The 25,761-nt window shown below is 35.9% G+C and overlaps 2 protein-coding genes across 12 annotated transcripts in view; one reads left to right on the top strand and one right to left on the bottom strand.

Moving 5' to 3' along the window:
• The window catches only part of RALGPS2 (Ral GEF with PH domain and SH3 binding motif 2), a 163,734-nt gene that overhangs the window by 95,019 nt on the left and 42,954 nt on the right, over positions 1 to 25,761 (top strand). The gene's annotated exons all lie outside the window — the stretch shown is intronic.
• ANGPTL1 (angiopoietin like 1) lies at positions 1,487 to 25,761 on the bottom strand. Of its 4 annotated transcripts, none has more exons than XM_086343623.1 (5): positions 25,394 to 25,761; positions 19,526 to 20,371; positions 5,195 to 5,388; positions 3,776 to 4,046; positions 1,487 to 2,444 (listed from the first exon to the last, which is right to left on the bottom strand). In XM_086343623.1, the coding sequence occupies exons 1-5, from the start codon at positions 25,401 to 25,403 to the stop codon at positions 2,257 to 2,259; spliced, it is 1,509 nt and encodes a 502-aa protein (XP_086199749.1). In that variant the 5' UTR covers positions 25,404 to 25,761; the 3' UTR covers positions 1,487 to 2,256. The 4 variants fall into 4 exon arrangements, with proteins under 4 accessions (XP_086199749.1, XP_086199750.1, XP_086199752.1 ...); XM_086343624.1 differs by having other exon boundaries at positions 19,526 to 20,367; XM_086343626.1 differs by having other exon boundaries at positions 19,526 to 19,697.

Genomic DNA, 25,761 nt, shown 5'->3' with positions numbered 1-25,761 from the left:
TTTTTTTTACTATGGCTGTTCTTAATTTTTCTTATGGCCAATGCTCTTTACTACCTGCCGTTAACAGGTGACATAGCTCTATTAAGTTTGCACATGAAGATCGTGGATCAGTGTAATTTTGTGCTGGAAAATTTGGATATTGTTTCTTTTAGCACATTGGTTACTCACTCTGTGCAAGACACCACATGATAGGTAATGCAGAAAGTATATAGATGAGCAAGAATAATCTGGTAGTTGAAGTCTACTGAGTCCTTACTAGTATCAAGCATTATTCTAAATGTTTTACCACATGTATTACCTCATTTGATTTTCACAGTAACTACATGAGCTAAGTACTGTTGTTATCTCCATTTTATAGATATGAAAACTGAGGCAGGAATATATAAATTGACCTCAGGAATATCTAAGTCTAACACATGTACATAGTAGATTTGAGCCACAAAGCCAAGCAGTTCTGCCTTTAGGACCTATGCTTAGCCATCATATAATAATTGCTTTCTACTCCTTGATCTCGAGGAACTCAGTTGCCTAAGTTATTGTTAAGCTTTCCAGGAACTTTAGAGCAGAGCTGTATCACCTCTCTATAAAGGAGGGTATAATGAACCTGTGGGCAAGGCGCTGTGAGCATTCAGCAGTCTTCCAGTTTGTATGTTGACTTTCACATGATTCTCGTGTTAATAATATTCCTCTTCTGTGAAAATTCTCTGAGACTTGTCTTTAATAGGGTTTTGGATGTGTGAGTGAAATGCTGTAGTTCTGCAAATAAATGGAATGCCCTCGTAAAGTTTTATTCAATTAAGATTTGATAAAATGATTAGATGCCTAATTTCTCCCAGAAATTTTCTAGTGGAGTTTTCTGGTTCTAGGGGTGGTGGAGAGGGACTTGAAAACATTCCAAAATGACCAGATAAAGCAGGAAATAACATTGCTGTCAGCTTGATGTTCTCTTACCTTCTTTCACCAGAAGTTTTGAGATGTGGCAGAGCAGAAACATTGGACTTGATGTTGATGGATTAAAGTTGTGCAGATAATTACCTTCAGTTCTGCCTGGTTGAGCAAAAGTCTCAAGAGATTCCTCTAAAATTTTTAGTTCACAAATGAGTTAAGGGAAGATCTGCTCTAAGCAGAACATATTTTTAGAAGATAATTATTCTAGAAGATTGGTAGTAAAGTTGTTAGTTGCAAAGATGAGCTAAAGACACACACACTGGAATTAGCCATTTGGACTACTGAAACCCCTGTGGATTCCATCCTGAAACTGTTGAATCTCAGTATTGGAAAGATATCTAACAGCTCGTTGAAGATGTTTTAGTCCCACCCATCGGTATGCAGTAATGCTTGTAAAGCTGTCCAAACTTTCTGACTTGACTAGCAGATAAACTTTTTCTAAATAGTTAAGATCAGTAAATTAGGGAGGGAAAAGTATTAATAAATAAGCTTAGAGTTGTAATTCAGTTCTGTAAAACCATTGACTCACCAAATATTCTGCACGTTTGTAATATCAATGTTTTACTGATATAAAAACATAAAGTAGATTTTAGGAAATTTTGGTATTCATACGAAATCATATGAAGGTAACATTGAAAAATTAATTTGTCTATTTCTGTTTCTATAAATTGGCCATTTAAATACTGTAAACATTATTTTTGTTTTTAAAAAATATGTATCTTGTAGATTTCTTCATTCTGAAATTGACATAAAATATATTGTCAAGAATTCAAGTTTAATCATTTCATGTGAAAGGCATAAACTCACTTTGAAATAACTTTTATTCAATGCAAATTGTTGGCAAAACTAGAGTTTTTTCTAATTTCCTGTCTATATTTTTTATAAATAAAATGTATGATGTTGCTGAAATCTTAAAATTATTTTTCCATTGGAAGTTACAGCATTCTCATAAAGGCTTTAAATAAATTGTTAAAGATCTTGACATGTATTGAATTTTGATTTAAAATAAAGCTAAAATTTGTTTTACGTTGTGACAAATAATTTACATTTTAGAAAACAAACTTTGGCTGTATTCAGTCAATAATATTTTTAAAATAACTTGGATTATAGATGCAGATAATCTTCTACAGTATATTAAGGGAAGATGAAACTATATTCATAAATCCCCTTTTATAGTTATAGTAAAAATTCACTTAAAAAACTATATCTGTAGAAATGAATTGTGCAAAATAATACACATGTAACATTTACATTTTTAAGAACTGAAAATTAGAGTTCTGTGTCATTTAAATTGGAGACTGCGTCTCTTCAGTCAATAGGCTTGATCAACATCTGAACTGCTCTCAAGGAGTATGAGCCACCTCGGTATTCGGCCCAAAATATCCCATCTTGGTACTTGCTTCTGTAATGGCCTCCTCTGTACCAGACTCCATTGAGATTCGAGTGTGCACAGGCATTGTACCACCATCCTCCTTTATGGAAGTGGGCGCAGTTTCCTTTGAGGAAAAAAAATACAGACATCAGAGTAAAAGTTTCTTCTAAGTGTGGTACTCTGTAAACCATCAAAAACCTACTCTACTTTGAGAACAGTTTGAGTTTTTCTTACTGATTTCAGTTAACCTTTATCTTCACAGTGGTGTTTTTTCATTTATCCTGTTACTGTTGCTTGAGTATCAACTACTTGAAAGATCACTTGAATTGCCTTTTTTATTTTGCTCTTTGCTTATTAGCACATGCTTTTTTTGTTGTTGTTGTGAGTGATTTTCTTTGCTGGGAGGCAGGGTAAGTAAAATGCAAGTAGTGTTTGTATGTAAGAGAGAGAAATGGGAGAGATTGGGAGGGAAAAAGATATGGAGTTGCTAAAGAGAGTAAAGTTGGGTAAAATTGATTTTTAAAATAGCAAAAAAATCTATATCTAAAATAGTACTATTAACAAATCAAATGAGTTTCTGTAAATAAGGCATATATTATGGTCATATCTGTCTTCTTTTTCCTCTTTTGCCAGAGTGAAATAGAGACCTGTGTGCTGCTTGCCATAGAACTCAATGTAAAAATAAATCAATTTTCAGGAGATATCGCTTTATCAGAGCCAGAAACCTAGGCTAAAAAGGCAAAAAGTGTGTGAAAATTAAATTAAAAATTACATTATGTGGATGACCTGATTGAGTCTTTCTAAAGAGAATATTTCTCCTCTGAATAAAGCTTTTCTGCAGTTCCTGTACCCCCTGCTGCAGTCATCTTGCTAGTCGTCTTTACCAAAAAGTGCCTTTACCCCATGTACCCAAATGACTCGCTTCCTTCACTCCCTTCAGGGCCTTGTTCAAATGTCACCTTTTTTGTCCAACCCACGGAAAATGGCACCCTCCCTGTTGCTTGTTCAGTTTTACTTTTCCTGAAGCACTTGCCACCACCTGAGAAATCATTTTATTTACTTCCAGAAAGTAAGTTCCCAAAGGGCAGGAACTTTGTTCACTGCTGTGTTCCTCAGAGCCTACAACAGTGCCTACCACATGGTAGGTGTCCAGTGGGATTTGTTAGCAGTTGTAGGCAGTTGCAAGTTTATTTCCAGATGACTATGTTTTGTTTCCCATCCCACCCCATCAGGTTAGAACAGCAAGACCTTGTTCACAGAGTTCACGCTTTGCGATTGCCTTAGAGAAGAGCTCCTAAAAAGCTGTTCCTTTTAGCAGGTTGTATTCCCTTTGACTGAGTCCAAAACAACTTTTCTGAAAAGACTTCAGTGGCATATACTTTATAACTGGGTTCTATTTAGTGCATAGAAAGTGGTGATCCTGCAAAGAAGACGCATCAGTTTTTTCTCACTCACCTGCATACATATCTTTATCTCTGTCCAGAGTGGTGAACTGTTTACCATTATGCCACATCATGGAATCCCCAGCATTCCCCTGGTAAGTCCCCAGACGCAGTCTATAGAATTCACTTTCCGGTTCCAGGCGGAAACTGCTATATTCTGCATAGACTTTTTTGTCACTCCAGTCTTCTAATTCAATCAATAACTTATAATTATCTTGATTGCTAAGCAAATAGATATTTTCCAGTCCAAGCCAATATTCTCCATCGATGTTTCCAAATCCTTTCTGTTATTAAACAAAGAACATGCATACATGAATGAGTGTAGAGATAGTGAGCATTTTCTAGATGTTTTAAACACCTGATAGCTGAAAGGTATTGACCATTTAAGTGTTAATGTAATCTTCCATTTTTGTAGATCACCTGTTCTACTGAAGTCCCACGTAATCACTTTGTTTTGTTTTGCTTTCTCTCAATTTGTCAGCATTTATTTGCACAACTAACTCCAAAGTCTACAAATAAGATAAAAGCATAATTGAAATTACTCATAGAAACTAAAAATATTAACTAGTACACTACCCAGATCCTCGAAAAGCGTTCCTGATTTCTTTCATACTCATACAAAGAAACAAATTTTTGTTCTAAAAGTAATATAGGTATTGTCTCCACCATAGTCAAATAAATAATACATCTAACATTTTTTATGATACTCAGCAAAAATGGTAGTATCTGTTTTAGAACAAATTATCTTCTTTAGCTCTATTAAAAATAAAATTAGTAAATGTAAGATGATAAAATAGTAATCTTCAAAGTCCTGTTGGAAAATTGTAGGTTAATGTTTGAAGAAAGTAACAAATTAACTATCCTATTTCCATAAATATTTGCCATCGCAAGTATGCAGCAGAATATAAGTTTGATAAACCTGATCTTAATGCTAAATGTATTTTCAAAGAGGTTGTGTTCTTTCACTTGTTACTTGTTTAGAAATTTATACAATTTCTCACATGGATATATTAATGTCTCCTTATTATAAGCAATAATACAGAGTATAGGACTTCCAAAACATGACCTTTTTTCTAAGATTGTTTACCTCCGATTAAATACACTTGATAATGGGTGCAGATGTGGTCGTGAACAAAAAAGCAGTTGTCTTCCTAGAAAATGAAATTAGGATCAATCTTTGCAAAGAATTAAATATATGTGTAAATCATCCAGACTGAAAGGGAACATTTTAAAGTACATCTTTAGTTTCCTTTTTACATTTTAATTTTGACTTGAAACCAAAGATGAGGATTGTCTTTTGGACAAATGCAGATAATGAAAAACATACGAAGAGCAATTTTTTAGCTGTGTATCTTATTTGTTGCATAGAATGACTATTCTTGCAAGAGCTGCTTTGTCTACCTCTCCCACCAGGGCTGAATCACTGATTTACCTTATAATTTTCCCAGTTTCTGAAGAAGTTGACAGAGCCATCTGTTCTTTTCTGAATAACAGTCCAACCCCCAGGATCCAAACTGTTCTCACACCATAGTTGCATTGGTCCATTGCTGTTTTCAGGTTTGATCATATAAATCCCACTGACTGAATGTCCAGCGTCTTTTGCATGCTGACAATCTTTGTATGGTCCTGTAATTAAAATTTTGGTTTGGCTTTGATTGCCAGGAAACTTAATAGGAAAAGAGCCATATTAAAGTAGTTTTTAGTCAAGAGTCTTACCATTGTATCTTTCTTTACAGATACCATTTTTAATATATTGTGTACACAAACCTCTAAAAGCTAAAGAAACTAAATTTTTTTTAAAAAAGCATCTAAATAAAAGAATTACCCTCCCCCGAGTCCCACTATCTGGAACATTAACTTGATTTTCCACTGTTCTTGCAAGTCTTTGTCCAAATACATATATTTTTTGTATTGTTATAATTCTGACACTCATAGAAAATTGTATTCTTTTTGTTTCAAGAAACATTTCCATGGGACTACAGCCTCCATTCTAGCGCTTACAGTAAGTGTAAGACACAGTCTTTGATGTTGATACATCATGCTTACCTCTGCCATTAGGCACTGAGGTTTCATCTGATTTTTGCTATTATAAGTAACACTATACATAGTGTCTTCTTTTTTACTTCATTTTTTCATACGTATGAAAATCTTGCAGGATTGATCTGCTAGATCAAAAGTGTGTGAACAGTTTTACAGTTTTTCATGGGGTCCAATTTATAGTTACCAAAATTTGATTTCAGTGGATCACGCTAGTCCCTTGAGATACTCAGTGAAAATGGCATACCACGGTCAAGTAAGTTTTAGAACTGCTAAGTATTATATTACCCTTTCAGAAACACAGTATACATTCACATATGAAAGACTGAGAAGCCCTGAAATAAACCAGTCTCCCAAGCTTATGGAATCTTTAAAGTTTTTCCCTCATACAACAGTTCATAAGAATACATTTCAGGAATGTTGGCAACATGCCTTTCTAAAGTGTTGTATCAATTTATATGACTAACAGTAATTTTCTTATTTAATCTACACAGTAACCTTCTAATAGTTTACAGATGTTCTGTAGATGAAACAGTTAACTGACTAGTCTTTAAACCCTAGACTTAAGCCCACTTTTTTCTAATCCCAGAACCCATGCTCTGAACTGTTATGCTACAATTGTTCCCATGTTATCTCACAGTTGTATGAATTCACTCCCTATTTTTTAATCCACTGATAAGTTCTTCATATATTTTAAAACGACAGAACATTTTGTGAAGTCGTTTGTAGAGTATCTGACTCTTGAACTTGTGATTTCCATATTTCTGATCTAAAGAAAGATAGCATCTAGTTTACTGAGCATTCTTCAGTTTCACCCTTCTCCAGTGTTTTGATGCTTTGAATTTTTTAATAAGCATGTCAAAATATTAAGTGATTCAGAAATAAGAATTACCCTAAAGATCAACCCTAAGTTACCCTAAAGAACAACCAAATGAATATAGAAATTTCAGTTGTCAAATTTTATATTTTACTAAAAAATTTTAAGTTCTGACGTGTAGAATTTTTAGAAATTGTGTGAGAGTTTAGTCAAGTAAAATTCATACAAGAAAATCTGTACTGTAATGATAATAGGATTGTTGAAATTTTGAGGAATGTGTTTTCAGTACAATGCCAAGTATGTACAAGGTCCCTTATGGGGCCTTATTGGGGTAGGATTAATCTCATTAAATAAATAGTTACACAGCTACAACATGAGAAGGGTTTCTTAGAAACTGTAAACTCTTCCCTCTAGATTATTCTTAAGGATGGAGACTGTTTTTGTTTTTCTTCTGACTTCTTGTCATCAGTGTTTGAACTATTAAGTTCAAACTTAATAGTTTGTTAAGCAAATGAATCAGAGTTTCTTTCACATTTTAAATACAGGGAAATTGAAAACCACACGCAAAAAGAAGAGATGATCAATTTCTCTAGTCCATATTTTTATTGTGTTTCATTGATATTTCTCTGTTTTGGGTTTTTAAAAATTATAATGACTGTGTAAGCACTACTGATTGCTACTAAAAATTTATAGAAACTGGAAATACATAATGCTGCCTTTCTTGGGTTATATTTATTTTAAGTATTAAATTTCTTAGTTCTAGAGCTTCAATTAGATTATTTTTTATCATTTTTATTTCTCTTCTGAGATTCCAGTCTTGCATTTATTATGGACATAGTTTCCTTTAAGCTGTAATAACTACTTTAAAAATTCTTGTTCCTTCTATTTCTAGTTTGTTGAGAGCTGTTACCATGAATGGATTTAGGATTTTGTCAAGGCTTTTTATTTATCTACTGACATGATGATATGGTTTTTCTTTTTTATTTGTTAATATGATAAATTCTATTGATTGTATTTTTAGTGTTAAACCAACCTTTTGTTCCTGCGATAACCTCAACTTGGTCATGTTATATTATCATTTTTATATATAGCTTGATTTATTAAATTTTTGTTAAGAATTTATGTTTTTATAGTTGTGAGGATATTGGTTAGATTGTGAAAGCTCATAAATAGTTTCTTAAGCTAGGGAGGGCTCTTCTAAAAATAATGTTTTTCCTTTTCACACTAGCTGTAAATTAGATCACATTCCATTTAAATGCAATGTGAATTATTTTTACCTATCTACCTTCTCGGTTATTGAATTTAAATTACAAAGTATTCATAGCCTTTAACACAGTGCTTAATAAAATAGTCATCATCAGTAACTTAGTTCCCTTTTCTTCTTTGTTGCTGACCTTTACACATAGTAGTAACTTATTTAATAATTTAAGTAGCTTGTGTAATAAATACGTTTGTTTTATTAAAAGATTTAATGTGGCTATTCAAAGTTGAATGTACACTCATTTCTATTGTAGAAAAATAATGTATTCCTGAAAAACCTCATGTTCTGCAAAATCATGCACTAAAAATAACAGTTAATGTTAGCTCTTAGCATACTTTGTGTTCATCTGCAGTTATTTGTGGCACAGAACATTACTATGCTTGGATAAAATCCCATGTGAACCAATTTGACCACTTTGTTTCACTGATGTTATTCACCATTGTTTTTGTAACCAGTCATGTATGAGCTACTTCACGTTACAGAAGCATGCAAGTCAAGTCAGAGAAGGGTAGAGAAGTTTAAATGAAGTATGATTTCCAGATCCAGTCTTAGATTATTTTGTGCAATGCATGGTAACATGTTTTATTTATTTACTTGTGGGTGAGAGCTCTAGTTTTTATATCCAGTTTAACTGTGTATCTAGCTTAACTCACTTCAGTGCTCAAATATTTGTTGAATTAAACGATTCCTGGCAGCCACAGTGGTTTCCTTGGTTCTGTCTTTTCTGCATCTGCAATAGGCTGGAGACTGTGTTAGGCTCCAGGGATAGAGAAACAGCCACAGAGTCCAGGAGGAAGTGGGGAGAGAAGACTCCACTATATCCTGATGAGTCCTCCAATCGGCCGCAGGGCACACAGGAAACCTGGCTAAGAACTAGCTAACCCAGACTTGTGGGGAAACCATGGTGTTGGCTCCATCTGCCGAGGCATGGAGAGAAGAGAGCTTGATGAACCAGGAGAGTTAGAAGTTCAGCATGAGATGTCTGTGGTGGAGGGTGGCTCTTAGAGCTCTTGAGGTCTGCTGCAGGGTTGAAATTGATGTCTTCAGTCTGAGAATGCAGTTGTCATAGTTGTTTACAAAATTAACCAGATTTTTTCTAAGTTGTCACTTTCAGAACAGTCAAGAATATCTGAGGAACACTGCTTTTAAAACTTATATCAGTATTATAGTTAATGCATACATGAAGTGTTTTTGTTGCAGTACCTACAAATCTCATTCCGTAAGTGTGCTTCTTCAGTGAATGTCATCTTTGTAAATGTTTGCTCTGTACTCATTTGAGTATAATTTTGACAGTTTACATTTTATATTCTACTATATATATTCACAAGTTGGACTTGTATTAGATTATTGGAATTGCTGTAAAACATTTGTAAGCGTCATTTTGAGCCTTGACAGAATATTTGTAGAATGCCATTTGTCTCTCTTCTGCTATTTAATAGGCCCTCAGATATTTAGGCAAATTGGGGAGTTCCTGGGTTTTCTAGATCCAGCTTTGATTTGATAAGATTTCAGTTTATGCAAATTTAAAATTATCTTCAAAACCCACTTTTTTGTAGTGAGCTTCATGTTTGCAGTTTTGGATGCCTGTTATACTTGCTTGATATCAAGGCTTAGGAAAATGTGATAGAAATTCTTTTCTGAGACATGTGGATAAAATTAGCAGTATTTGCAGCTATTTTTTTCCTCCTCAGTAAAGCTAATAAGTATCAGAATTTAGTGTTTGTTTATATTTATTTTTATAAATAAACCATTAACCTGTCTTAGCCCAGTGTATACTATTGATCTTGGCAGAAATATTTTCTCATTATTACTTTCATATCTTATTTATTTTCTGCTATGCGATTAGATTATAGATCATTCTTATATTAAATGTTTTACTGCTTTCTCTTTACCATAAAAAGTGCTTCCCAGGCATTCTTAAATGACTAGTAAAGAAGTACCAGCTTTATTTTTGAGAGGCCAGTTTCCCAGTTTAACTTGCTGGTTTGTGTAGTATCAGAAATTAATTTGTTTATCTATGATATGATTCAGGAATTTGTTATTAGTCATTTACGGGTATAGACTAGGAGTACCTTTCTTCCAAAATAAGAATTTTATTACAGCCTTTTGCTTACAACCTCTTAAAAATTTTTATTGGAGTATATATAGCTGATTTAGTGTTGTGTTAGTTTCAGGTATACAGCAAAGTGAATCAGTTATACATATACATATGTCCATTCTTTTTTTTTTTTTTTAGATTATTTTCCCATATAGGTCAATACAGAGTACTGAGTAGAGTTCCCTGTGCCATACAGTAGATTCTTATTATTATCTATTTTATATATAGTAATGTGTGTCTGTCAATCCCAATCTCCCAATTTACCCCTCTCCCCCACTTTTCCCTCCTGCTAACCATAAGTTCGTTTTCTACATCAGTGACTTGCACTGAGTAATCTTGAAATAGTTGTTTTCTATGATGCAATTGGATTCTTCTCAAAGCGTGAAAATGGAATTCTGTACATTGAATATGAAGGGCTGGTCTCTTTCTTCCTCAGTTTATTTGGTGATTAAAATTTGTATAAGACTAACAAAGTCCAGTTAATAGGTCTGATTCATCATAGAAAAATACCAAAAAAAAAAAAAGAAAGAAAGAAAAATACTGACCAGTCATGCCACATATCTCACAACATGTATTTTTTTATGAAGAACCCATGTTTTGAACAGAACAGTGTGTTGAAAAAGACAAGAAGATTTCATACTTTGAATAGCACCTTTACTGGAAGCCATCTTTATTTAACATACCTGTCCTCTTTCTATAAAGAAACTGTTTAATTACTTAAGTTGAGAGGTAAATCCTTTTCTTTTTGTTGTTGAATTTCTCATTAATTTCCTTACTTTGTCCCAGTACTGTGTTTTTTGTGATAGAAGAAGTAGGACGAAAGGGATAACCAGCTTAGAACTTTCAGATAACTGGTCAGCAAGTAAAATCTTTCGAGGGGTAAATTTTTTAATTGGGTTGAGTTAAGTATAAGATAAATATATTTAGCATTTCTGGAATGGGAAATTTGAGGCAAATGCCTTCTAAAGTGATAATAGATTCTTTCTTGTAAAAATATGAATTACTTTGTTTATTAATCTATAAGCTTAAAATGCAGTTAGCAACCTGAGCTCTTATATTGAAGTTACTTAAGAATATACATGGCATCTGGTCCCATCACTTCATGGGAAATAGATGGGGAAACAGTGTCAGACTTTATTTTTTTGGGCTCCAAAATCACTGCAGATGGTGACTGCATCCATGAAATTAAAAGACGCTTACTTCTTGTAACGAAAGTTATGACCAACCTAGATAGCATATTCAAAAGCAGAGACATTACTTTGCCAACAAAGGTCTGTCTAGTCAAGGTTATGGTTTTTCCTGTGGTCATGTATGGATGTGAGAGTTGGACTGTGAAGAAGGCTGAGCGCTGAAGAATTGATGCTTTTGAACTGTGGTGTTGGAGAAGACTCTTGAGAGTCCCTTGGACTGCAAGGAGATCCAACCAGTCCATTCTAAAGGAGATCAGTCCTGGGATTTCTTTGGAAGGACTGATGCTAAAGCTGAAACTCCAGTACTTTGGCCACCTCATGCAAAGAGTTGACTCATTGGAAAAGACTCTGACGCTGGGAGGGACTGGGGGCAGGAGGAGAAGGGGACGACATAGGATGAGATGGCTTGATGGCATCACTTGCTCGATGGACGTGAGTCTGAGTGAACTCCGGGAGTTGGTGATGGACAGTAAGGCCTGGTGTGCTGCGATTCATGGGGTCGCAAAGAGTCAGACACGACTGAGCGACTGAACTGAACTGAAGAATATACCAATTGTTTTTCATAACTGGTTAATAGAAGCGTACTTCAGCCCCTTTGCTCAACTAGTCGTCCTCGTTAATTTAGTTTTTGTTGGTTTAAATGTTAATATAAGTATTCCACTGAAACCAGCTGCATTTTTAAAATTTACTAATGGGAAGCATTATAAATAATTAAATTGAAAATTAGCTTATTACTTACTAAAAAGCATGTTTTTAGTTTCTAATGACTGTTTTTCAAACTTAACTTTATTAGATTGCCTTTTATATTCCCATACATGGCAAGGCATATATTGGAAAGTACACTCCAAAAAAATACGACAAGGATGGTCAGAGCATACACAAAGCTTATTTTCATTTGTATCACCTCGTTTAATCATCACAACAAGCTCTTACAAAAGAAGCAACTGAGCCTCAGAAGAGCCTTGCCAGAATCCAGATTTCCTGGTATGCAGGTCTATTCTCTAACATACTATGAAGGAACTTTCTCAACTTCATTTACCTACAAGGAATGAACTTATAAATATACCATCTGTAAAAGGAAAGTGTTTTCTTTTATTAAAGACTATCGCCAATGAACAACATTACCAGTTAAGAATTTTTTGATAGCAGTCTGCCAAATGTATAGTTACATTCCCAAACATTTTGTTTTTCAGGTAGAGGGAAAGTAATTTTTCTGGGGATTATTTATTGTAAATGAACAAAAATATTCTGTTTTTTGCCATAAGCTCATAGTAAGTTTATTCTCCTGAGGTGCACTTTTCTTATAACCATTTTAAATGAAAATATAAAATTGCCTGTCATTAAGATACCTTTTTAAAAATGCTGGTAAGATATATATAACATAAAATGTACCAGCTTAACCATCTTTAAGTATACAGTTGAGTGGCATTAGTACATTTTCATTACTATACAATTAATCTCCATAGCTCTTTTCCTCTTGGAAAACTAAAACTCTGTACGCATTAAATAACAACTCAGCATCGTCCCCTCCCCCAGCCCCTGGCAGCCACCATTCTACTCTCTGTCCCTCTGAATTTACTGTAGATACCTCACATATATGTAGAATAATTGTATAGTATTTGACTTTCTGTGATTGGCTAGGACACTTTTTAAATATACATACACGTTATTCATTTAAAGGGTTTAGAATGACCATGTACCTACATGTAGAGGGCAGTAATATGAAATTCTTGGTGCCAGGAGCATATGTGAGTTCAGCAATAGACATCCATGTTTGCCCTTTTTGTTCAAGTACCCAAACAGCTGACATATTTTCCAGTCTGACATAGGAATAATATGAACAAAGATTTTAGCACATTATATATAAAGAAAAAATAGCAAGTCTGTTGTTGCTTGTTGTAGTTTATATTTGATAAGAATCACAGAATACTAGAACTAGAAAGAGGTTTTAGAGTCTTCCAGTCCCACCAGTACTTGTACAAATGAGAAAAACAGGCAAAGTGACTTACCCAGGGTCAATAACAAAGAAAACAAGTTTCCTTAATTCTGTGCAGTTTCCCTTGTAGCTAATTAATGTCCTTGAGTTTCAGAGACCAACATTTACAGAAAAAAATAAAAAGTTAATGTTTGCTTAGAACAACAAATATATAATGAATAACAGAAGAAGTTATGCCCGTGCTTCATTTTTACATTAAGGATTGGTTTATTTGGGATATAAACACCATTATTTCTTTTAAAGCAAGTCTGTTTAATGGGACCTTTGATATGCTAAATCCTTAGCATGAGATTTAACTCTCTAATACTGGATTTTTTGGCACTGCAGCTCAGTGTCTAGTAAAACCTAGAGCTGATGTGTCTCATTTCCCATAGGCATGTTTAGTGTGTCATTGTCTGAATATGTGAATTATCATTTCTTCCAGAACTGGCGATAACCATCAAATTAAGATACTCCATGGCAGTCATCCCCATATTTATGTGACTATACATCCCATCAGTTAAAAAAAAAAAATTCACACACTTCAGTTATGTTTATTTATAAATTATATGTAAAAATTACTGATAAATTATATACATTAAAGGCTTAGACAAGACATCTATTTTTAAGAGAATATAAAAAAGTTTTTTCTTTCTTTATATATCCAGGTGATCATTCCATCCACATCATTCCCTTGAAAATCAGAGGGCATGGAGATCTTAATGATGATCATTTGCCCAATTTACTGGTTCACTAGCCTCTTGTTTCTGACAGTTACAACATAAAATGAATGACTGCAGTAGAGTAGAATGTGTTAAAGTACTTTCATGAAGGTCTTTGGAATGACAGTTTTAAGAAGCTCTATAAAAATATAATATCAAGTTAATCAGCATTTATTTAGCATCTGCAAAGGACACAATATCCACCTACCATGAAGGAGCTTACACTATAGACTGAAGGCATTTTATGTATGTGTGTATACATAAGTACTGTGTGTACATGTGAAGATACCTGATAATTCAGCAGTGAATATAAGAAATATCGTGTCTTTGTTATAGAGTGTAGAGACATTCATGTAGGAACAATCACTTCAAGCCTGGGGAAGTCAAAGAGGCTCTCAAAGAGGCTTCAAGGAGGACTCACTTTTGTATTGTATAATATTGTAGTCTGAGCCTTACAATTTGAATTAGGGAGAATGCATGGAAAATATTTAGAAGACAATGAGTTGATTTATTTTATTGAAGCAGATGGTTTTTGTGAAAGAAATCAATAGAAGGAAAGCTAAAGAAGTGGGGTTGATTCTTTTGAGGAGGATATTAATCTTCCCCAGGCTAAGCAAACTGGATGTTTTCTGTTTGTAGTAAGGACCTGCTGGGCAGGTGTGTGTTGTGATCAGGATGGAAATTTGAGGCAGATCTGTTGGCAGTGTATAATATATTTTGGTGGAAAGAGAAAATGGAGTTAAAGAGATCAGTTGGCAAGCTGTTTTACAATTCTCAGTAAGAATAATGTTTGAGTGCCAGGTCCATGGTTCTAATGGCTCCTCATGTGTGGTAAATACTGTTGTTATCCCCACTTTACAGATGAGGAAACAGACACAGAGCAACCCCTTCCACCCAGCTAAGGTCACCCAGCTAGTAATCCAGGACGTTTTTGTCCACTCTCTGCTTTCACAGATAATGTGGATCTAAGTTAGAGTTCCGGTTCTGAACAGAAATGAGGGACACATCCATGAAAGACTGAAAAGCAGCACAGATACAACTCAGTTGACTCCATGCATGGGACAGGAGGGAAGAGTCAAAGATGAGCCAAACAGATTCTGAAATGGGTGGTAAAATACACCAAAATAGAGAAGTCAGAATCCATTTACCTATCAGTTTCATTTACAGAAATTTATTTCCTAAGAGTGTAATTTTAAGGATAGAAATGGTATGGACCTAACAGAAGCAGAAGATATTAAGAAGAGGTGGCAAGAATACACAGAAGAACTGTACAAAAAAGATCTTCACAACCCAGATAATCACGATAGTGTGATCACTCACCTAGAGCCAGACATCCTAGAATGTGAAGTCAAGTGGGCCTTAGAAAGCATCACCACGAACAAAGCTAGTGGAGGTGATGGGATTCCAGTGGAGCTATTTCAAATCCTGAAAGATGATGCTGTGAAAGTGCTGCACTCAGTATGCCAGCAAATTTGGAAAACTCAGCAGTGGCCACAGGACTGGAAAAGGTCAGTTTTCATTCCAATCCCAAAGAAAGGCAATGCCAAAGAATGCTCAAACTACCGCACAATTGCACTCATCTCACATGCTAGTAAAGTAATGCTCAAAATTCTCCAAACCAGGCTTCAGCAATACATGAACTGTGAAATTCCAGGTGTTCAAGCTGGTTTTTGAAAAGGCAGAGGAGCCAGAGATCAAATTGCCAACATCCGCTGGAAAAAGGAAGAGAGTTCCAGAAAAACATCTATTTCTGCTTTCTTGACTATGCCAAAGCCTTTGACTGTGTGGATCACAATAAACTGTGGGAAATTCTTCAAGAGATGGGAATACCAGACCACCTGACCTCTTGAGAAACCTATATGCAGGTCAGGAAGCAACAGTTAGAACTGGACATGGAACAACAGACTGGTTCCAAATAGGAAAAGGAGTACGTCAAGGCTGTATATTGTCACCCTGCTTATTTAACTTCTATGCAGAGTACATCATGAGAAACGCTGGGCTGGAAGAAGCACAAGCTGGAATCAAGATTGCCAGGAGAAATATCAATAACCTCAGATATGCAGAAATATCAATAACCTCAGATATGCAGATGACACCACCCTTATGGCAGAAAATGAAGAGGAACTGGAAAGCCTCTTGATGAAAGTGAAAGAGGAGAGGGAAAAAGTTGGCTTAAAGCTCAACATTCAGAAAACGAAGATCATGGCATCTGGTCCCATCACTTCATGGGAAATAGATGGGAAACAGTGGAAACAATATCAGACTTTATTTTTCTGGGCTCCAAAATCACTGCAGATGGTGATTGCAGCCATGAAATTAAAAGACGCTTACTCCTTGGAAGAAAAGTTATGACCACCCTAGATAGCATATTGAAAAGCAGAGACATTACTTTGCCAACAAAGGCCCGTCTAGTCAAGGCTGTAGTTTTTCCAGTGGTCATGTATGGATGTGAGAGTTGGACTGTGAAGAAGGCTGAGCACCGAAGAATTGATGCTTTTGAACTGTGGTGTTGGAGAAGACCCTTGAGAGTCCCTTGGACTGCAAGGAGATCCAACCAGTCCATTCTGAAGGAGATCAGTCCTGGGTGTTCGTTGGAAGGACTGATGCTGAAGCTGAAACTCCAATACTTTGGCCACCTCATGCGAAGAGTTGACTCATTGGAAAAAACCCTGATGCAGGAAGGGATTGGGGGCAGGAGGAGAAGGGGATGACAGAGGTTGAGATGTCTGGATGGCATCACCGACTTGATGGACATGAGTTTGGGTAAACTCCTGGAGTTGGTGATGGACAGGGAGGGCTGGCGTGCTGCAATTCATGGGGTCACAAAGAGTCAGACATGACTGAGTGACTGATCTGAACTGAACTGAAGAGTATAATTATAGAGGGGGAAAAAGAACAAGGTTAATTTTTAAAGTTTATGGGGGGAGCGGGGGAGAAAGACCTGAAGATTATTACCAAAGTGTTTTCAGAAAGTGAAAGTGAAAAATGAAGTCACTCAGTTGTGTCCGACTCTCAGTGACCCCATGGACTGTAGCCTACCAGGCTCCTCTGTCCATGGGGTTTTCCAGGCAAGACTACTGGAGTGGGCTGCTATTTCTTTCTCCAGGGGATCTTCCCAACCCAGGGATTGAACCTGGGTCTCCCACACTGCAAACACGCGCTTTACCATCTGAGCCACCAAGGAAGCCCATATAAATAGGTTCTCATCTCGAGCTTCTGACCAGAGTTCCAAAATTTCTGTAATTTCTTAAAAGATAAATGTACTAAGGGCATCTTATGCTCTAATGTACACTCCTATTACTACTGTTAACTATAAAGTAGTTCCTCAGAAGTAAACTACAGTAATAGTTTACTTCTGAGGATTTGGATATTCCAGAAGCATTTTTAAAAGTTTGTTACTATTTTCTAGATTTTCCTCAGTAATTAGTGTTTTTACAATAATAATTGACTTATTTCTTAAAGCAGAATGCTAGTTCAGGGAAAGATTGTTTTAGGGTCTAGTTACTAATTTACGTATTCATTCCTCAAGCATGTATTGTAGTGCTTACAATATGTGGAATACAACAGCCACACCTAATCCTGGCTAGATGTTTGAGATGGAAAAATGAAAAGACAGTTTACTTTCTTCCAGAAATGTTCAGTCTAACAGGGAGACAGACATGCAGACAAATAACTTCAGTGTAATGTAATGGAAAAAAACATGTTCAAGGCATTGTCAGCAGTTTGGGGAGGGAGCCTTCTAGATACATTTGTTTGAATCTGAGTAGGTATAACAGTTAAGACACTATTTTAGCTAAGCCTTGAAATCTACCAGGTTGACAGATAAGCTGAAAGAAGGCATTTCAGTAGAGGAAGCAGCAGCATGTGAGGTAATGATCCAGGTGCAAACATCCAGCTTTGGTTAGAATCAGGAGGGCGAGCTCCATGCCGGAGTTATCTGAGCAGTGGTAAAGCTTGTAGCCTTGAAGGAGTGTGAGACCACTAATAAAACACAACATCTTCGAGAAAGCCTTTAAGTCATAGGAGAAGGAAGAAGATGCCAGTGAAGGACCTAGAGAAGTAGGAAGAGTTAGAGTATTATCATCTGGATACCCAAGAAAGCAGAGATGTGTGAATGGTCAGTGATGTCCCCTGCTACAGAAAGACACGAGCACTTTGCAGTGTACATACTTTCAGTCTTTTGTCTTTTTTCTGTTTTTTTTTTAAATTATTTCTTAGTCTACATGCAGTTTTTTGTCCTCCCTTTTCAATAAGTGAATAAACTACAATTAATTTTTTTCTTTCTTTCTTTTTTTTTTTTTTAACTTTTGGGCCTTTGGGTCTTTCCCTTTAAGAAAACAAATCAATTTGTAAAAAATTCAGGAGAATATAGCTTATGAGAAATTGGATGTATGTGTAAAATAAATGTATTCAGAACGTTAGCAGTGAGCTTACTAGACGGAAACAAAGATGACTTATTCATCTTTTTGTGGCAGACACCTTGATCAGTGACTGATAATGAATGAAAGGAGGAAGGGATGGAATTAGAGGTAGAGATACTAGGATCAATCCTCAGGATTTTTGTGGATTGAAGACTTATTTATATTTACATGGTTACAGGGTATTTTAGCTTTGAAAAATAGGTGAGGTGGATACCTTTTCATGGGCTTCCCTGGTGGCTCAGATAGTAAAGAATCCTGCTGCAATGCAGGAAACCTGGGTTCGATCCCTGGGTTGGGAAGATCCCCTGGAGGAGGGCAGAGCAACCCACTCCAGTATTCTTGGCTGGAGAACCCTCATGGACAGAGAAGCCTGGCGGGCTGCAGTCCATGGGGTCACAAAGAACTGGACTAAGCTGAGTGACTAAGCACAGCGTACTTTTTCTTCTTCTTGAGACTGAGAGCAAGAAGCCTGGGTTTTATGCAAATGTTTTCAAGACAGGAAAGCACAAGGAACCTAGTACTAAGTATCTCAGCACAGCAGCAGAAGGTGGTGCATGTGCTGAGAGTGGAGCTAGGAGGAGGTTAATGCTAAGCTTCGGGAGCTACTGTTGTTGTTTAGTCGCTAGGTCGTGTCTGACACTTGGTGATCCCGTAGACGGTAGCCTGCCAGGCTTCTCTGTCCATGGGATTTCCCAAGCAAGAATACTAGAGTGGGTTGTCATTGCCTTCTCCAGAGGATCCTCCTGATCCAAAGATTGAACCCACTTCTCCTGCATTGACAGGTGGGTTCTTTACCTCTGAGCCACCAGGGTAACTTTAGGAGAGTGAGAACTAATTGTTACACATTCCTTCTGAGGAAGATAATGATGAGAAGAACAGCAAGAGGTAAATGAAAGGGATGTTTAGCAAATGTGAGGACCTAGCTGGAGACGGGTAGGATGGCATAGAGGTTAGGAGTGGATTGTGGACTCATTCCTGTCTCAGTGCAAATAATTTAGATTTTAAGAATTTGGATGAATGACTACTTTTCCCACAAAGTATACTGTTTCTAGAAACTGTTAAGACTGAGAGATGTATTTAAGAACAATTTCAGGTTAATAGAAAACAAAATCAGAAAATTTAATATTCATGTAAAATTACATCACCAAAATGAAGGATAGGCATGTATTACGAGCATTATTTCATAAACCATAAAACATATTGACCTTGTACTTCCATTTTTAGCAGTAAGAGGTAACTCACCTTCATTGATGAAAGTTACCGGTGGTATCTTGAGAGGGCTTTTGGTGGGAGAAGTAACCAGATCCGGTGGCGGCATTAAATCTCTGGGATAGCCTGGATCCCTCTGTATCTCATTGCCTCCCAGCAGACCAGGAGTGTACTGATGACTGTTAGGGATGTGCTGTGGCACGACCTGGACGAGAGGAGGAGACACATGGGGGTCCTGTCGAGAAAATATCCTCAAGCACTGTTCTTCCAACAAAGTGATCATCACAGACTGGTTATTGACCAGATCAGTCAAGGAAGCGTATTTCACCTCCAGTTCCCTGTACCTTGTTGCCATCTTCAACATTTCTGTGGTGACATTGAGGATTTTATTTTCCAACTGGGAAAGTTCAAGTGAATTATCCCTCTTTCGGATAATCTCATGCAGCAGTTGCATATAGAGCTGAGTGACTCGGGAGTTCATGTTACGGCTTTCTTTCCTCAGCAGCTTTACCTCATTGACAATGTTTCCATCCACATCCACCACCAACTGCAGGACGTCTATCTCCCGCTTCTGCTTGGAGAGCACATCCTTTAGGTTCTCAAGATCCATCCTGGTGATCATGTCTTTAATGGTACCTGCATCTTGCCCTTTGGTATTGACACATATTGGCCCTGTTATTTTTTGTTCAGGTACCAGAAATGTGTATGAACATTTCTTTGCATCCTCTTTACCATCTGTGGCGCGAGGGTATCTCCTCTGGGTTATTTTTTTAATTTTGAACTGTCCTCCTCTGCCATGTCCAATGCCCATTAGTAGGAAGAATAGCACACTTAGGGTCCAGATAAAAGCCTTCATTTTGAAATGAGGTTGTATGCTATCTTTAAAAAAGAAAAAGCAAACCAATGAAGGGAAGAAGTAGAAAATAATTAATATTAATCTACTTTTTAAGTCAGAAATCTAAAAAAGTAAGGGAAAAACTGAATATCTATTGGTGTTAATAAATGGGGCCAGAATTAAAGTTATTAATTTTTAAATTCCATATTAAGTGCCTTCCTATTTGTTTAAAAATTAGGTTTCAGAGAAGAGCTTTCCAACTACCATCTTAGGTAATGCGTTTTGTTCCCCAGCTCAGTGAGCAGATCTTGGTGTCCCTGTTTTGAGGCATATGGTTAGATGCTCTTGGGGCTTTTGAGACCCTAGTAAGACACTTCTCCTACCTTTAAAAAGCTCACTTGTTGTCTTAAGGCTCGGAAAATGGTACACAATGCCTGTAAAAAATTAATTACAACATTCTTCTCTAACTAGTGTGAAAGTTGCTGGTCAGTGTTTTTTCTTTATATTGTATGTTTTGAATTAATTTGACCTTCTCTAATAAGTATCTGTTTTATCTGTCAAATTAAAGAAACATTTTTAGACAAAATGTAAAACCAGAATGTTTTAGCATAGTAGTTTTTGCTTGTTTCATAGTATGTCCTTTTGGTATTGGTGACAAGTTTGAGAATGATAGCATGCTCACTGTGGGTAATCGTGTTTCCTAAATCATATTCCTATATATGCTCTAAGTTTATATATGATTCAGCAGGTTCATTCTTCTAAGAGAAGTTCTACTGAACTGAATTTTTGTAAAATATTAATAACTTTTTATAACCATTACCAAGGAAAGAAACTCAACTGTAGTTGAATCTGATCAGTGAAAAGTGCCTGTTTAACAACCATCTCATATCATCTAAGACTTCTCTGCTCCCATGGGCATGTTGAAGGCCAAGGCCACACAAGTAGGTAATATTAGAGCCAGGTCTAGAATCCAGGTTCCCTGGCTCTTTAGTCAGTGTTTCTAGCAGTGGCACATAGGCTGAAATGTGTGCTTGGAATGTTGCACTTCTGCTGTGAAAGATAAATGCTTATTTTTTTATGGTATAATCGATAGAAACACTCTAGAAAACAGTAAAACTAGTTCCAGGAAGCAAAACTGCTTCCTTTCTCTTTCATTACCTCCCTGCAGAGCAGTAGCGGTTAGAATGAATAGGATGTATCATCCTGTCGTCAGTATAGCCCACCGTGCTGCACGATAGCCCACCTTCCTCTCTTATAAACTTCTTGTGTGCTGTTTTTGAAGGATGGCAGTGGATATACCAAGAACTTTTCTATCCCATTTTCCACCCAATTGTTTTTTGATTTGGGAAGCCAGGTCCCAAATGATTTATGATGCTACTAATAAATAGCAATGCAGCAGTAACAGTGGGTCATTTTTATTGGGCGTGCCAGGCATTGTTTAAGCCTTTTACATGCATTAAATGATTTTACCACAGCCCTCTGAGGTAGGTTATTACTATCCTCATTTTCAAATGAAAAAACCTGGCATCCAGATGTTAAGTATCAGTACCTCACCCAGAGGCACACTGCTTTCTAAGACATGGAGCCAGAATTTGAACCCAAGCAGAAGACTCCAGGGTTCATGTTTTTCATTAACAACTGTATCATATGGCAACATATTCTGTCCTTTTTTCTATCACCAACACTACAACAATCCTTTATATTTATGTAGTGCTTAACTCATATTAACTGTTTGCATTCACAGCAGCACTGGGATGTAAACATACACCATTTTGCAGAGAATAAGCCTGGAGAAGCTGAAACACTTAGATGGGATTCAGATCTTCTACTCTTACCTCTCTAGACCTGTGACTTTTATCCTAGTTGGGTCATAACTGCAGAGGAATCTTAACTTTGTGTTCCTTGTCTTTCACAGTCTCTTCCTGGTTTGTATCTCTTTACATTGACCCCTTACTTAATTATGCACGAGTACTTGTGGATCAGTTTTATATCCCAAGCTTTTCTGCTGCCATTCCTTTCCCTCCATATTATTCTATCAGTTGATAGTAACATGTCTGACTTGATTATGAATCCTCCTAAAATTAAAGGTTGTATCAATAAAATATGGACTCTTCAACTAGAGTCATAAAGATGGGCTTCCCCTTTATAACAGGCTTCCCTCATAAAGATGACTACTACTTTCTAAAACCATGTCTACTTCAGTGTTTTCAAATGAGTAAGGTTTGCAAACTGGAGTGATAATGAAAATAAAGCAAAGAATGGATGGAGTGCAGGGAATTCTTTTTCCTTTATCAACGTAAGATAGGAGGGATGAGCATAATAATATTCCATATCTGTGTCCGAGGCCTTCTGTTTGCTGACAGATAGCCGGAAGCACACTTGGATGAGTACTTTTCATTTTTTGTTTTCATCCTTTGCCTTCTGACATCAGTTGAAAATTTAGACCAAGTTTCATTTATTTTATTTAAAAAGGACTTTAGTTACTATATTGGAGTTACCTGTACCAAAAACCAGTAAAATGTTTCTTGTTATACTTGCAGATTCATGGGATTTAGATATGGTTTATTTTTAAAACTGCAGACAGTAAAATAGAAGCCATCAGCCTCATGGGTAAACGTACAGCGTTTCTCCTGTAGTTAATGCAGCCCTTGTTCAGATGCACTCATTTCTTTCATTTCAATAATGGAATGGAAACTCTTAGATCATAGAAAATCATTTTATCTAAGTAATCTACTATGAAAAAAAGCTACCAAAACAAGGAAAATTCAGAAAGTACCGTGAAACTTCAAAACATGTAGACTTTTCTGAGCAGTGTTCTGATTGAAGGTCTTACATTCCTACCAGACACAGATTTGTATAGAACTGAGAAGCATATAATCCAACTCTGTTGGAACTTTGTATCGGTGTTGTTATGGAAGAACAAAAATGTGAAAATACAAATCTAAATTAAAATAGCCATAGCTTCCTTTTGCTGTATTCTGCCTTGGCTCTTTGTGGGTTCCTGTACAATTAAATCATACGGTGAATCACCATCTACGATAAGAGAATCTGACCTAGGATTAACATTTAAAGGGGACAACAGAAAGTTTATTTAAAAAAAAATAAATACAATTTCCTTATCCTTTACAAAAGTCATGATTTCGTTGTCACCTAAAGCTGAATAAGGAGCCACATTTCTTAAGTAGTAGACTAGCTACGTCATGAGTAAAGAATGAGTTTTTAGAATACATTTACTGTTACCTTTTATGAAAACATTCTCTCATTTAATATTTTCCCACATATGTTCAGTTTTAAAAGTGAAAGATCCATAAATCTGTGTTACCTCATAAAACCTTTCTGTATATGTTAAAATTTTCCTAGGCCCCACGAGAATGTTGTAAATTAGTTACAGTATACTTAAGTTTAAATCTATGTCTGCTTGGTTGTTTTTAGGGGGGAAAAAAAGCCTTCCATGCTTTGAGTTAATTTTATTGGTACTATTTCTCTTCACAGTTGCTACATTGCCAGTTAGTAGGGAGAAGAAATGAAAGCAAAGATTTGACTTCCTTTCAGATGGTAAATGCGTAGAGGCATTTAACTGGCAGTGTCATGCCCTGAAAACAGCATGAGGCAATGAAATTAAATTTATGAAGGACTGAAGATACTGTAGATAAAGAACTTCTAGATTGTGAATTATGTTCCGGGAAGAGCCTCAAGAACGATTTCATCCCCTGGAGATGTTTAAGAAAGGGATAAATAGTTATCTGGGTTTCAGATTAAATGCTTGCTTAAGGCTTCCATAAGAACCAAGGTTTAATTGAAGTCCTGTACTTTGCATAGCGGCAACAACAGAAAAGAAAGGGATGACATATTTCTGATTCAGTATTTCTTGGAAATTTTATCAGAATTTCTTATAAAATATGTTTAACAGAGATTGTCCCAGTATTTAGAGTTTTGAATCTTTAAGAAAAGGACATGAAAGTAAAGTTGAGGAAATCTTACTTAGCTTTACCATTTTTTTGCTTGTTGAAGATTCTTACCTTGAATTTCTTTGGTTTTTTAAAAGGACAGAGAACCCCCAAATCATAGCAAACTTAAGTGTCTTTGGTTTTAAAGCTCATTGTTGGTAACTAGTAATTTTATTTTTAGTCTAGTAACACAATTAAACAAAGCTCCTAGATAGAATATTTAAAGAATTGTGTTCGTTGACCAAAATTGTATTTGTCTAAAAGTATTACATACTTTTGGTCTTTGAATTATGTATGTAAGTAATTGTGTCTTCTGGGTCCTTACTTTCTATTGTTAACGCCGGCCACTTATGCAGTGCTTCTGTCACATTGTATTCCTTCTTAACTATGCTCTGTAAGATTTTAGGACTACTTAATGTATCCATCGCTTTGGTTTGTCACATAATTCCGGTTGTAGCAGTTTTAATTTTTGTTACCCAAGTTAAAGTACTGTTACATGTAAACTTAGAAACTACTTAAAAGTTTGAGTTTTAGCAAGAAATACCATAGACTTATTTTAAAACTCTTATATTTAGGATTACTAAATACTAGGTTATATTTGGTTATGCTGTGATTGGGGTATCGTTGCAAAGCCTTGCAGTTAATTTGATGTTTTCTTAATTGTGTTTGTAGCTTTACTTTAAGATATTTTAACAGTACATGTAAATCATTAGCACACACACTGTAGCTGCAAAGACAAACTAATCATGTTTACAACTATTTAGTTTGTATCCTTTTGTTTTTATCATTGTGCAATAAATCTTATACATTTAACGTTAATTGTTAAAATTTCTAATGTCACTAAAGCACTTGTTTTTTGAAATGCAGAATGTATGTACATCAATCTATAAACATACACACTAAATACCATTAAATTGAACCTCAAATTAATCATCACAAAGTATATAATGACCAGTTTTATCTAAAGTTGCAAAGCAAAACCTTTTCCAGACAAGCAAATTGTAGTATGTTCCAAAAGTCTTTGATTAATAAGAGATTTTGACATTTCTACTACAAATATAAAACAATTACACATTTCAGCATACATAGAATTTTAAAATAAAAGAAATATTAAAATACCTTTTTGCATCTGTTGATAAAGCAAGCCCAGAAACTTGCTGCTCTTACTCTTGCTTTTAAAAATCAGAGTAAACGTTTGTTCGTCTGTGACTTTAATGGCAACTGCATTTTTGTTTTGGACCGTTGAATCCAAGCTGTAATAAGGAGCTTCTTTCTTCTTACAGCACTAATCAATTGAATTTGACAAGCCACCTATGTAATTTTAAGTAGTAGAGTGGAAGTTCCTGGTCTGCGGGCTGTCTTTAATCCAGCAGAGAAAGCATTGTGGCTTTGCTCTGTCTGCCACATGGAGAAATGCAGTAAAACCAGCTGCAGCTGACCCAGATTGTATATACAGTACCCTCGAATAGTGATTCCCTCTCTTTCTC

Source organism: Bos grunniens, chromosome 16, assembly GCF_055505025.1.
Source record: "Bos grunniens cultivar Pamir isolate PY7600 chromosome 16, Bosgru_T2T1.0, whole genome shotgun sequence".
Classification (NCBI taxonomy): domain Eukaryota; kingdom Metazoa; phylum Chordata; class Mammalia; order Artiodactyla; family Bovidae; genus Bos; species Bos grunniens.
Note: the sequence above shows the minus strand (reverse complement) of the source record. Positions and strands in the feature narration are given on the sequence as shown.

Excerpts from the sequence above, each read along its gene's own strand:
- ANGPTL1 (XM_086343623.1), bottom strand. Across the intron at positions 5,389-19,525 it reads GGTAACTTTCATCAATGAAG|GACCATACAAAGATTGTCAG; the intron begins GTGAGTTACCTC and ends TTTTAATTACAG. Across the intron at positions 2,445-3,775 it reads AGATAAAGATATGTATGCAG|GAAACTGCGCCCACTTCCAT; the intron begins GTGAGTGAGAAA and ends TTTTCCTCAAAG.